General features: G+C 45.6%; 1 protein-coding gene across 1 annotated transcript in view; it reads left to right on the forward strand.

Annotated features, from left to right (window-relative positions):
* The window catches only part of PEPD (peptidase D), a 419,775-nt gene extending 415,379 nt beyond the window's left edge, over positions 1-4,396 (forward strand). Inside the window, exon 15 of the mRNA XM_068260589.1 lies at positions 3,963-4,396. Coding sequence (XP_068116690.1) covers positions 3,963-4,109 — 147 coding nt within the window. The 3' untranslated portion in view covers positions 4,110-4,396. The remainder of the gene's footprint in view (positions 1-3,962) is intronic.
* The last annotated feature ends 10,152 nt before the right edge of the window (positions 4,397-14,548 follow it).

Raw genomic sequence — 14,548 nt, forward strand, 5'->3', positions numbered from 1 at the left:
GTTAGTGAGTCTCCTTACTGAATAGGTACTGGCTTACTTAACAGGAAACTGCTAGAATGGAGAGGTGGTGAAATATGGCAGATGCTGGTGGAGAAGCCTTGTAAAAGCTGAATATGGGGGGTGCGCATGCAATGGGGAAGGGGGACGCTGCACATGGAAGAGGGGAATGTACACAGCTAGGGGTGGAGGGAGATGGTCACAAACCTGGAATCTGGCCACGTAGCTACAGACATATTTAGACTGAAGGCCATGGGCGGAACAATAGACCCTGAAAGGGATGCAGCCACAGGGGGGCCCAGAATCCATAGGGGGGCCTGTGGGGGGAGAAGTTTCTTTTCACTGTCCTGAGAGACTGACAACTAAGGGCACGGAGAGAAAAAACATTCTGCTCTCGGCACAGTTGTTCTAACGATTGCATCTGCTCAGCCACTGATTAGGAATCATACAGACAAAGATTTGTAGACAGTCCCTATTCATTGTACAGCAGGGTCTTGTGTTCAGGCTCTTTACCCCTCCCCAAGTGCTGTGTACTGTAGTGCTTGAGGAGTCTCAGCACAGAGAGAAAAAGCTTTCTACTCTCTGCACAATTGTTCTATTGACTGCATCTGCTCAGCCACTGATAAGGAATCATACAAAGGGGGCCCCATCCAAAGTTTTGCAGGGGGGCCCAGTGATTTCTAGGTTTGCCCCTTCTGAAGACATTCACGGTATTGTTGCTTTGTTTGGATTATTACCTAAAGGCCTCAAACACCCTAATTCTGCTTTAATGGGAAACACTTTTGAATGGTTGTGATGCCAGAAAGTATCATAAACAGTTCCTGGATGGGGAGAGCAGCCTGCAGGGAAATGAGGGGGTGTCGGGGGGCCATTCCTCCAGTGCTGATCGGTATAAAGTACAAGTAGCTGGCAGGAGACACTTCTCATCAGAGCTACTTGGCTGCCAATTAACATAACTCTACTAATTAATGGAGCCTGCGGGGGGCGCCGTGCATGGAGGGGCAGGATGGGACAGGACTCTGCGCTATGCTATGCCCTGAAACTGGAGCATTTGGCACAGAAGACACATTACATTGTTCAAAGACCTTCATTATAGCAGAACGGAGAGTTCATAACATGTTTACATTATGTATAAAGAGGCAGGGCCTTCTGTTACCCTTTCGGGATTTGCTGCAGTGGTAGTGCACCTGAATGCCTTAAAGGGACCTGAGCAGTGAGAAAAAACGAAATCTGGACTTAGCTGGGGTTTCCTCCAGGCCCCTGTAACCCGCTTGGTCCCTTTTGTGGTCCTGCTGGCGGCTCCTGTAATCCAGCGCCTTCAGCTGAAGTCTGATGTGTCATCACGCCGGTCGCCATAAGAGTCCTGTGCATGCGCGGTTCTCTGCCGCCCATGCACAGGACTCTTACGGTAACGCGTGTACCTTCAGCTGAAGTCGCCGGATTACCGGAGCCCCCAGCGGGACCACGGAAGGGACCAAGAGGACGCCAGGGGACCTTGCGGGTTACAGGGGGCTGGAGGAAGCTCCAGGTAAGTCCAGATTTCATTTTTGTTTCATTGCTCAGAGTCCCTTTAAGGTGACCATTAACAGTACAATTTTTTCATCAGATGTGATCTTTCAATGTCTTTTTTTACGTACCAAAGTAATTGGAAGGTAATTATCGATTGTTCCCAATAACAGGTTGATTAGGGCGTTTTTTTCTCTCCCAATTCGACTGTAAAATGTAACATTCTGATCAATTACATTTTCTGATCCAGTCAACCAAAGAATCAGTTTACATCGATTTTCCCTACACACTTCTGTACAATTTGATTTTAAAAATAGCGTCAAACGATTGCATCTAATGAAAAAAAAAATTGTACTGTTAATAGGCACCTTTATACACACTTTACATCTTCTAATAACATATATTACTTAATCAATAGGAAAATCCTTTGTGTCACTTTCCTCCTCTTCTGTGACCAGAATCCACATAGATTAGCTTTCTCTTATTTAAAGAGACACTGAAGCGGAAAAAAAAATGATGATATTATGATTTGTATGTGTAGTACAGCTAAGAAATAAAACATTAAGATCAGATACATCAGTCTAATTGTTTCCAGTACAGGAAGAGTTGAGAAACTCCAGTTGTTATCTCTATGCAAACAAGCCATTAAGCTCTCTGACTAAGTTAAGCTGGCCATACACTGGCCCGATTTGCGCCCGTTTCGACAGCAGATTCGATCACTGGGATCGAATCTGCTGCCAATCGTTCACGCTACACGCCGAACTTCGATCCTTTTTGTCCGATCCCTTCGATCGCGCCGTGCGGAAAATAACCGTCGATCGCCCGCGGGTAAAGAGCGCATCGCTAGCGGCGTTCGAGTGCCCGACGACTGACGCAATAGAGCCCGCATACATTACCTGCTCCGCCGGCGCGACTCCAGTCTCCCGGTCACCGCTGCTCTGTCTGCGCTCTGGTCTCCAGGTCCGGCATGCCTCACTTCTTCTAGCCCGGCAGGAAGTTTAAACAGTAGAGCGCCCTCTACTGTTTAAACTTCCTGCCGGGCTAGAAGAAGTGAGGCATGCCGGACCTGGAGACCAGAGCGCAGACAGAGCAGCGATGACCGGGGGACTGGAGTCGCGCCGGCGGAGCAGGTAATGTATGCGGGCGGGCGGGGGCAGCAGCAGCAGCACCACCACAACAGATTGTGAACGGTTTCAGGCTGAAATCGGTTCACAATCTGTTTGCTGTAAAGGTAGCCATACGATCCCTCTCAGATAGATCCCTCTCTGATCGAATCTGATCAGTTTGTCGAATCTGATGGCAAATCGACCAGTGTATGGCCACCTTTAGTCTGTGGAGAGGGCTGTTATCTGACTTTTATTATCTCAACTGTTCCTGGACTATTTACTTTTTCTCTGCCAGAGGTGAGGTCATTAGTTCGCAGACTGCTGTGAAAAAATCATTTTGAATGCTGAGTGTTGTGTAATCTGCACATATTATAGAATGATGCAATGTTAGAAACAACACTATATGCCTGAAAAATAAAAGTATGAGAATATTTTCTTTGCTGCTAATCTTCTAGTAATTATTCATAGTACACAACCAATTCATTATATCATATTTTTTTTTCGCTTCAGTGTCTCTTTAGGAGTTGAGGTTTGAATTCTATGGATTCTCTATTTGCTGATTTTGAAACCCAAACATGTTACACAAATGGTTACATCCCCAGACCTGCTGTGCCCGTCCCTGTCTCTTATAATATGCAAGATCGATAATCGGCACTCCCCTCAATTCTAGTCTAATAATTGGCCAACCAGTGGGAACACGGCTTGCCAAGTCCTATGGACAAATAGGTTGAATTCATCTTTAAAGAGGAACTGTAACCATGGATTGAACTTCATCCCAGTCAGTAGCTGATACCCCCATTTCCACAAGAACACTTTACCTTTTCTGGAATAGATCATCAGGAGCGTATGTATGGCTGATATTGCAGTGAAACCCCTCCCACAGTGTGATGTCATGACCACGGTCCTGACAATTTCCTGTCTGTGAACCTCGTTGCATTGTGGGAAATAATGGCTTTTTCCGACTGCCTAGCGAGCTGTGTATCTCCCTCTGTGCATAGAACTCTCAGTAACAAACATTCTGTACAGATCACCTGGCAGAACTAAAGCTGTCGCCACCTGTGATACATTTCAGAATGTAAATCGGGGAGAGGAAAGATTTTACAAACACTGACTAAATAATCTATAAATTAATATTGTAAACAATAAGCAATTTTATTCATTATGTTATTTACACTACAGTTCCTCCCTAACTAAAACTTTAACGAGGGTGCAGAGAGGGGTAATAATGGAATAAAGGTCCTCGCCCATCTCCACCTAATGTAAAACTAAAGTAGTGTATTTATTTGCGTCTTCTGGCGCTGTGCTGTGTGACGCAGTAACCATTCCGTCTCCTATTATCTCTCTATTCCACAGGTGCGTATTGAAGATGACATCGCGGTCACCGCCAGCGGCATGGAGCTGCTCACCTGCGTCCCGCGCACCGTGGAGGAGATCGAGGCCTTCATGGCGGAAGGAGACGGCAAAACGCAGAGCAAAGTGGTCCAGAGCCAAGAGCTGTGAATCGGGGGGGCTGCGCCTTCCAGCAATCAAATCTTCTAATCGCAAACAAAAATCGTTTTCTATTAAGCAGATTGCCAAGCCAAACAGCGATTCCTGTTTTTAATCAATAGCGTTTCTCTTTTGTAAGGAACGAAGCATTAATACGCTGGGATACAGATCCCGTTCTGTTCACTAAGTGGATGCAGTTTGTTGGCGGAACAGACGGGAGAGCGCTGCCAGCTCAGGCCTGTTATTGCTTCTGAGATGTATTAACAGATCACTTACCAAATAAATGCATTTGTACAACAGCAGAGTGTGGAGCCGAGCCGGTTTTGTTTAGAGGTTTGGTTGCGCTGCGAGGAGCAGTGATATACTAAGACGTCCTGACAGTCAGGCCTTCCTAGCGCTGAGCGTTACATGCGGCTCTGTGTGCCCGAGCCAGGCCGGAGCCATGATGTGTGGGGCGGAGCCTTCCTAGCGCTGAGCGTTACATGCGGCTCTGTGTGCCCGAGTCAGGCTGGAGCCATGATGTGTGGGGCGGAGCCTTCCTAGCGCTGAGCGTTACATGCGGCTCTGTGTGCCCCAGTCAGGCCGGAGCCATGATGTGTGTTGGACACAACACTGATGTTATATTGCTTTGTGATTCATCAGACATAATAACACAAGTGCGTCTCTGCAACTCCCTGCCCTGAATAGAAGGCCGAGACCAGACGGAAACAGCCGAAAAAATGAAATATAAGTCTGTTATTATCACTATTTATAATATAAATAGTATAGTAGTAGTAATATAATTTAGGAGTCTCATTCAGGGTGATAATCATTTCATTACGGTTTTCTTAAAGAGGAACTCCAGTAAATAATATAATCGTTTTTCATTTTTACAATAATTATGTATACATGATTTAGTCAGTGTTTGCCCCTTATAAAATCTTTTAAATTCTTGATTTACATTCTGACCTTTATTACATGGTGACATTTTTACTGCTGGCAGGTGATGTAGCTGCTGCATGCTTATTTGGCAGTTGGAAACAGCTGTAAACAGCTATTTCCCACAATGCAGCAAGGTTCACAGACAGGAAACTGCCAGGAGTACCACGGTCCTCAGACTTTCTTGTGAGAGGGGTTTCACCACAATATCAGGTATACAGCACCCCCTAATGGTCTGTTTGTGAAAAGGAATTTATTTCTCATGTAAAAAGGGGGTATCAGCTACTGATTGGGATAAAGCTCAATTCTTGGTCGGAGTTTCTCTTTAAAGGAAACCAGAGATCAAGGTGTAGAAAAAATCGATAATTACTCAGGGCTCCCTCCAGCCCCATAAACGCATGCAAGTGCCTCACCGTCCTTTTGCGGTCTGCCGTTCAGCTGCGATCAGCCCCAGTAACTTTCTCAGTGATGTCAATCCCGGGTCTATTGTGCATGCACAGCAGGTCCACGCATGCTCAGAAGACCCAGACTGGACGCGACTGAGCCTGTTACCGGGGCTGATTGCGGCTGAACGGCAGACTGCGGGAGGACGGCGAGGGACTCGCACGTGTTTATGGGGTGGGAGGAAGCCCTGGGTAAGTATGAATTTTTGCTATACCCTGATCTCTGCTGCACTTTAAAGAGGAATTGTAGTAATATATAGCAGAATGCAGTACCTTATTCAAGATGCCCACTTTTTGGGGGGTTGTTTTTCAGGTTTTAGCATCAGAAACACTTCCTATAGCTGTATGCTGCTGTATATTTTTATGTAGCCTCGCCCTCCCAATGCTATCACAGCCTAGGCTGATTAGCTACGTGGAATTTTCCACCAAGAGCATTCTGGGAGACCAGGCATTGTTTTCATTAACTTTTAAACCTTCAATAAAAAAACAAACATTCCGCAGTGATGCATCTGCCAGCAGTAAAGATGTCGCCACCTGTGATAAATTTCAGTTTGTAAATCAGGCAGAGGAAAGATTTTACAATGGGCAAACGCTAACTAAATAATCTATACATTAATATTGTAAAAAAAAAAAAATATATATATATATATATATATATATATATATATATATATATATATATTCCTAACGTTATTTTCACTACAGTACTTGAACTGCTACACATCATACTCCAGACTTTGAGGATACAGTGGTGTCAAATTTGGTGTTACCTGGCAAAGCATGATGGGAGCTAAATAAATGGAGAGCATACAGTATATAATTGGTTACTTATGAGTCAGAGATCAGCAGCTCCACCCAGAGGGCAGTCTTGGGACTGACTGTATGCAGCAGTGTGAAAACCCCACCTCATTCCCAGCTGGAAGCAGATACAGGACTTGCCCGTTGCCTGCACACACAGTACTTCCTGATTTAAGAACACTGATGTGAGCGGAATATGGAGGCTGCCATATTTATTTTCTTTTATGCACAATGCCTGGCAGTCCTGCTGATCTCTTTGGGTGCAGTAGTGTCTGAATCACACACCAGAAACACGTAATCCTGTCACACTCCAGTCGGAGCTCCTGATCTGCTGCATGCCTGTTCAGGGTCTATGGCTAAATGTATTAGGGGCAGAGAATCAGCAGGACAGCCAGGCAACTGGTATTGTCTTTTGACGGCGCCCAAATTGCTTTCTTAGCACCGCTTTAGCCATAATTCACACTATGGCAGCGCTGGCCGCACCCAAACATCCAGCGCTGTTTTTGCCCCACTCAATCCTCCGCAGCTGAATTCTAACATCACTTTGCAAGGACTGTCACTATGCACAAGTAAAAAGCTGACAATAAAGCGCCTCTGAAGTGAGAGGTATATGGAGGCTACAATATTTATTTTCTTTTAAACAATGCACATTGCCTGTCTGTCCTGCTGACCCTCTGCCTCTAATAGTTTTAGCCTTAGCCCCTGAACAAGCATGCAGCAGATCCGGTGCTTCTGACACTGTCAGATCTGACAAGATTAGCTGCATGCTTGTTTCAGGTGTGTGATTCAGACACTACTGCAGCCAAATAGATCAGCAGGACTGCCAGGCAACTGGTATTGTTTAACAGGAAATAAATATGGCAGCCTCCATATCCCTCTCACTTCAGGTGTGCCAGGCCTGGTCTGTGGACAAGTTTGCCTCTACAGATTAGCATGTAGATGATCAGAATCTCCACTCTTGCCTGGATAAAGACCTTTTTTTTTCCATACAGGGATTTGGCAGCAGATCTGCTGATTGCAGCAAAGTGTGCCGGATTGGAGGGCAGCGGGCCCAGAAGCACACACACCTCCACTGGGCCCGAGCAGTTATCCGGGTACAAGGGTACGCCGCAGTCAGGGGAGGTTCGCCTATCGCTGCTCGCGTGGTCATAGTACACAGCCTGATAACACTGAGCTCGCATGGTCCCATCACACTGGCTGCCATGTGACACACACATACACACGCACGCACACGTACAATACACACGTCCATACACACACACGTACACACACCACACACGTACACACACACCACACGTACACGTATACACACACCACACGCACACACACACACCAACCACACGCACACACACCACACGCGCACACACACACCACACGTACACGTATACACACACCACACGTACACACACGTACACACACACACACACTGCACACCACAGACACCGCACATACACACACCACATATACACACACACACACCGCACATACACACACACCACATATACACACACACACACACACACTGCACACTACAGACACCACACACACACACACCACACACGTACACACACACCACACACGTGCACACACACACGTACACACACACACACACACGTGTACACACACACACTGCACACCACAGACACCACACGTACACATACACACACACACACTGCACACTACAGACACCACACATACACACACACCACACGTACACGTATACACACACACGTGTACACACACACACACACCACAAGTACACACACACCACACACACGTCCACACCCACCACACGCACACGTACACACACACACGTGTACACACACACACACACACACGTCCACACACACACACACTCCCACACACCTACAAACGTACACACACATACACACACACATACACACACACGTACACGTGTACACACACACACACGCACACACACACACCACACATATATATATATATATATATACACACACACCCCCACACACACACCACACGTACACCCACGCACGTACACACACACACACCATATATATATATATATATATATATATATATATATATATATATATATATATATATATATATATACACACACACACACCCCCACACGTACACGTACACCCACACACACACTTCAGATTTGATTTTTGAACGCATTTAAGCGGTCAAAACTTATCGGAAAGGCAATTAGTGATCCCGTTAACGGAACAATTTAAGAAGGTTTTACATTCTGATTCGATCATAAAATCCAACTTTCGGATCAATGTTTTTTCTTTTTCCAATTGACCAAAGAATCGTTTCACATCAATTTGTGCCACACACCCGCAGTGTTCTATACAATTCGATTAGATCCAATCTTTGTATCTTTTTTATGAAGTAAAGTGCCGTTAATGGATACCTTAACCACTTTAAGACCGCTCCACACTGATTGGCGTGAACACAGCGGCAGCCCCAGGACGGCAACTGGTGTAAAGTCCTGGGGTGGGGTTTTGCAGGAGATTACACGCCAAGTTTGGGTAGTCACGGGTGTGAGCATCAATAAATATTACAGGATCTTCTCAAAAAATTAGCATATTGTGATGTTCATTATTTTCTGTAATGTACTGATAAACATAAGACTTTCATATATTTTAGATTCATTACACACAACTGAAGTAGTTCAAGCCTTTTATTGTTTTTCTTATTGATAATTTTGGCATACAGCTCATGAAAACCTAAATTTCCTATCTAAATAAATTAGCATATTTCATCCGACCAATAAAAGAAAAGTGTTTTTAAAACAAAAAAGTCAACCTGCACTCAATACTTGGTTGGGAATCCTTTTGCAGAAATGACTGCTTCAATGTGGCGTGGCATGGAGGCAATCAGCCTGTGGCACTGCTCAGGTGTTATGAAGGCCCAGGATGCTTCGATAGCGGCCTTAAAGGGATACTTAAGTCAGGGCTAAAAAATGAGGTTAACTCACCTGGGGCTTCCCTCAGCCCCCTGCAGCTGATCAGTGCCCTCGCAGCTCTGGTCCGATGCTCCTGGACCCGCCGGCGACGACTTCTGGTTTCGCCGTCACCGGCCGACAGGCACGGGAACGCGAGTGATTCTTCGCGTTCCCAGCCACAATAGCACCCCCTGTACTGCTATTGCGGCCTTCTTGCTATTGTGGCTGGGAACGCGAAGAATCAGTTATTGAGTGCATAACTGAACATAATTATTTGAAGGTTGACTTTTTTTGTTTTAAAAACACTTTTCTTTTATTGGTCGGATGAAATATGCTAATTTTTTGAGATAGGAATTTTGGGTTTTCATGAGCTGTATGCCAAAATCATCAATAAGAAAAACAATAAAAGGCTTGAACTACTTCAGTTGTGTGTAATGAATCTAAAATATATGAAAGTCTAATGTTTATCAGTACATTACAGAAAATAATGAACTTTATCACAATATGCTAATTTTCTGAGAAGATCATGTATCTACCTCATGCAGTTTATTCCTTGAGGTCTTCTGATGTCCCCTTGCATCCTCCTCTTACTCCCAAGCTCCATGCCGTTCTGTACCCCGTTTACTCCAACGTCCCCTTCATCCTCTTCGCCCAGCTCCATGCCACTCATCAAGCTTCAGCCTATGGGGAAGAAGTACGGCAGCTTTGTGTTATTACTGGAGCCCATTGTCTTGCAGGCGGTACCATGACTCCGTTATTGGGCCAATCACTGCACTCGCTGAGTAGTACCAAGTGCAATGATTGACCCAATGACGGAGCCATGGTCCTGCCCACGAGACCATGGGCTCCAGTAATAACACAAGTTGCAATGCTTTTTCCCCTTACTGCCGCTATGGCTTACTTTCAGGGTAGGGCTTATATTTCGAGCATGCCCGAAATTTCTGCAGAAACGCTGTATATTGAGGCTGAGCTGATATTTTCCACTCGCAAGTCTATTCTCTAGGTAAGGTAGTGGGTGTTAGGAAACTTTCTAGAAAAAGACACAGGAAACAAAAACCGGAGCCTGATGGTGTAATATGTAGAGACAAGTTGGTAAATGTATAAGGTAAGTATCTAGTCACAAAGGTAGCTTGCAGAGGGGCAACCGACCGCAAGAAGCAGGTGGAGACAATTAACCCGACTCCACTCGGGGTGGTCGCTGGGGACCTGGTGTGGTCGCTCTACTTGGGAAAGAAAAGGGGACAGATGTCCACCATGGTATTAAACCACGTGTGTTCTGTCTCCACCCCTCACACGGGTAGCGTGTAGGGGTTAAAGATGCACTATATGGTTGAAAGAGGCGCCCTGGTTGTAGATAAAAATCGTTTAAAAACGAAAAAGGTTTTAGGTTGCTTACCTCAATGGATATCAATAACATTGTATCGTCCTGATATTTATCTTTTGGCTGATAAATATGAGTAGTCCTATCCAATGAAAAAATACCAATACCCTTAACATGTGTGACATAACCTATTGGAAAGCAACCACTGTCAAAGCTTAATGTTTATAGTGGTTTTAGTGTAAAAGTGGACGATACAATGTTATTGATATCCATTTGATGTTATAAATGCATGTACTTTTTTGGTACTGGTATAGTGAGGAGTCTCCCTTTGCTGATATAGGCACTGCTATTGCCCTGAGGAAGCGGGCTTAGACCTGCGAAACGCGTTGCCTGTGCTACCAATAATATCTTGTCTGTACAAAGATTTGTCATCATTGAGGTAAGCAACCTCAAATCTTTTTCGTCTTTAAACTGTTTTTAAACGATTTTATCTAAAACCAGGGCGCCTCTTTCAACCATATAGTGTCTCTAGGTAAGGAACCTGTTGCAGGACAAATGAGTCCATGTGACCACATTTCCGTTACCTGGCCTCATGTCTATGTGTGACCGGCCTCCAGGGATGATGGGTGGCTCTGGTGACACAAGCCTGGCTATGCTAATGCTGTCGGTGTGTCCGGGCTTTGAGGCACATTCCTGCTGGAAGGCTTTCCATGTCTGGAGTTACAGTTTAACTGAACATTGAACTAGAGTCATAACACTGAGCGAGAACAATGCAAGGCAAAGGTTTGTTGCTGTAGCCGACAACTCATTCGTGACAAGGGACAAAGTCTGTGTTGACTTTTCTCCCTAAAAGAGAACCTGTCACCCAGAATGAAGCAGCCGTTCTCTAGAATGTTTTTTTTTTTTTTGGTGTGCTATTATATATCCCCCTGTAGTAAAGCAAGATCTTCACAGGGAAATTCTACTTCTGTTAAAAGAAAGTTCAGTTAAGCTCTATACCATGCTTTCACCGTTGGTAGCACTCCAGTTTACTCCCACAGATAAGTTCATTGGCTTCCCCTTAACCTCTTTAAATGGGTCAAATTATAAGATGTTCAAATCATTAAGACGTACATCTGTGCAGGCGCCGACTTTTTTAGTCCATCACAAATACCTTCAGTCTGCCGTCGTTTGTACACACGCACTGACCGCATATTGATCTGAACGACAGTGGATCCGCCAGCTGGATCGTTTGGACACGACTATCTGTCACTGGACCTGTCGTCCACACGCCCGACTGGACGGTCAAATGACCAGTCTGAACAACAGTTGGTCAAAAAAAAAAAAAATCAGACGTGTGTATGGGCCTTTAAGGACCACGGGCTTAAACTCCCCTAAAGACCAGGCCATTTTTCACAAATTGGGTCACTACAGCTTTAAGGGCTCGCTGCAGGGGCCGCACAACTCAGCACACAAGTAATTCCTCCCCCCTCCTTTACTGCCCACTTCTGTTGGTGGGCTATAATCCCTGCTAGGATGTTTGTTTATTTTTTAACAATATTTATTTGTTTTTGTTTTTTTAATAAATAACTATTTTTTATTTTATTCTACCTCCCTCCCCCCCCCCCCCAGCTAATTACAGCAGATCACTTTTGTGCCTCCCAAGGGGACAGCCATGTCACACGGCTGTCCCCAGTACAGTGTTGCCTTAGATTGCAGCACTGTACAGTGTTATTAGACGGTGGTTTCGCTGTCTAACAGTCTCCTAGTGGTGATCGCCGCTGGTAGACTGATGGCGGAGCAGAGCTCGATCTCCTGCAAAACACGTCCCCAGGACTTTACACCAATCAGCGATAGGCGGGGCTGGCGCCGTATCCACGCCCATTGGCAAGACGCGGTCGCCTAGTGGTTAAAATTGGCCCTAAACTATGATACATGCTCTACACAATACATACTTTGACATATGACTATGGTAGGGATTAGATTGTGAGCCCCTCTGAGGGACAGTCAGTGACAAGACAATATACTCTGTACAGCGCTGCGTAAGATGTCACCGCTATATAAATACTTAGAAAATAACAAACATTTGCAGTTACTCATTGCAATATATTATTTATTTTTTTATATGCATATGAAGCACAAGCGCTCCACAGAGTTTCTAAAGGAAGTCCTGGAGCATCCAAATGTGCTGCCATTCCATGGATTAGTGCAGGTGTTAATGAGTAGCAATGGCTCCTTCTCTGTGCAGACAATCACTCATGAGCGAAGTGGTTACTATAAACAGTTTTCTCATCTACTGGAGACTGAAAAGATATTTTATTGATGAAGTGTGAAAAGAACATTTCTCCACGGGGAAAAGATTATGGAATCAAGACCACTGACTGACGCAAGAGAAGCCCAAGGTTGACCATTGTTTTGTCTATTCTTAGACGGGGCTCTCACCACAGCTGCAAAGTGGAATTAAAGGATAACTGAAGTGAGAGGGAAATGGAGGCTGCCATATTTATTTCCCCTGGGGGGTACTCACCTCGGGTGGGGGACGCCTCCGGATCCTATTGAGGCTTCCCTCGTCCTCCTGTGTCCCACGGCGGCGGCGATAAAGTTCCCAGAATGGCGGGGATGTAAACATTTACCTTCCCGGCTCCAGCGCAGGCGCAGTATCGGCTCTTCACTCGGAGATAGGCGGAAATAGGCGATCGCTGTCAGGCCGCTCTACTGAGCAGGCACAAGTCTCCTGCGCAGTAGAGCGGACCCGACAGAGATCGGCTATTTCCGCCTATCTCCGTGCTGAGAGCCGCAACAGCGCCCCCGCTGGAGCCAGGAAAGGTAATTAAATGTAGCTTGACAGGCTTGTCGATCCAGGATTGCCGGAGACTTCGGAGGAGCCAGCGCTGGACTGCCTGCAGCTACAGGGGGGGGGTGGGGAAGCCTTATTGGGACCCTGAGGCTTCCCCCTCCCGAGGTGAGTACCCCCAGGGGAATTTTTTTTGTTACAGAGTCTCTTCAAGGAGTAAGTTAATTGAAATCTACGCTGTTTCGATGGCTGCCAGGGCGTAGATTTCAATTCACTGCCACAGCGTGCATCAGCCTTTCTCGTCGCTCTCGCCTGTCTCCCCACCGTGTCCCGTCGCAGATCACTTGCTCTGCCTGTCTCTATGACGGCAGAGCCCTGTGAGCCAGTCAGGAGCCGTCTATCAATGTAAGCAACTCCCATAGGCTTACATTGATAGACACGGTCAGGAGCCAATGAAATCGGCTCCTGACCGGCTCACATGAGAGTTAAACAATACCAGTTTCCTGGCAGACCTGCTGATCTCTTTGGCTGCAGTAGTCTCTAAATCACACATCTGAAACAAGCATACAGCTAATCCAGTCACACTGAACAGCTGATCTCCATGCTTGTTCAGGGGCTATGGCTAAATGTATTAGAGGCAGAGAATCCGCAGGACAGCTGGGCAATGTGCATTGTTTAAAAAGGAAATAAATATTACTATACACCTGCAAAAATATCTAAATTGCAGAATAGTGAATCCAATCTTTGTTGGAGACAATGCGGAGAAACGGGCACACTTTTCCACATCTTATGGCAATGCCCTAAAATTGCCCCATTATGGGCCCACATATTTACAGAAATATTGAAGTCCTTGGGCTGGGTCCTTCATTTCTCCCCTCAGCTAGCAATCCTACATATCGATCTGCTGTGCATCCCATCCAACTATTAACCGCCCAGTTACTCTGTGCCACGAGACAAGCCATTATCTCTAATTGGAAAGACCCCCATGGCCTCCCCAACTAGGCTTCATTCTAAAACAAGCACATCTCAACATGGATATGGAATATGGAATTAGGGGGGTTAGTAAGTAATGGCTGGAACAATGGATTCATGATAAATGTCTTTATTGTGTAAGCTAGAACTATCCAAGATATCACCTCAGAGCTGATTTCTCCTATGTTTGTAATGATAGAGTGTGGGGAGCCTATTGGTTACGTTGGTTGTCTCGGTTTATGTTGTATTGGATATAGTCAGCGACACACACCTTACACTGGGAAGCCA

Source organism: Hyperolius riggenbachi, chromosome 11, assembly GCF_040937935.1.
Source record: "Hyperolius riggenbachi isolate aHypRig1 chromosome 11, aHypRig1.pri, whole genome shotgun sequence".
Classification (NCBI taxonomy): domain Eukaryota; kingdom Metazoa; phylum Chordata; class Amphibia; order Anura; family Hyperoliidae; genus Hyperolius; species Hyperolius riggenbachi.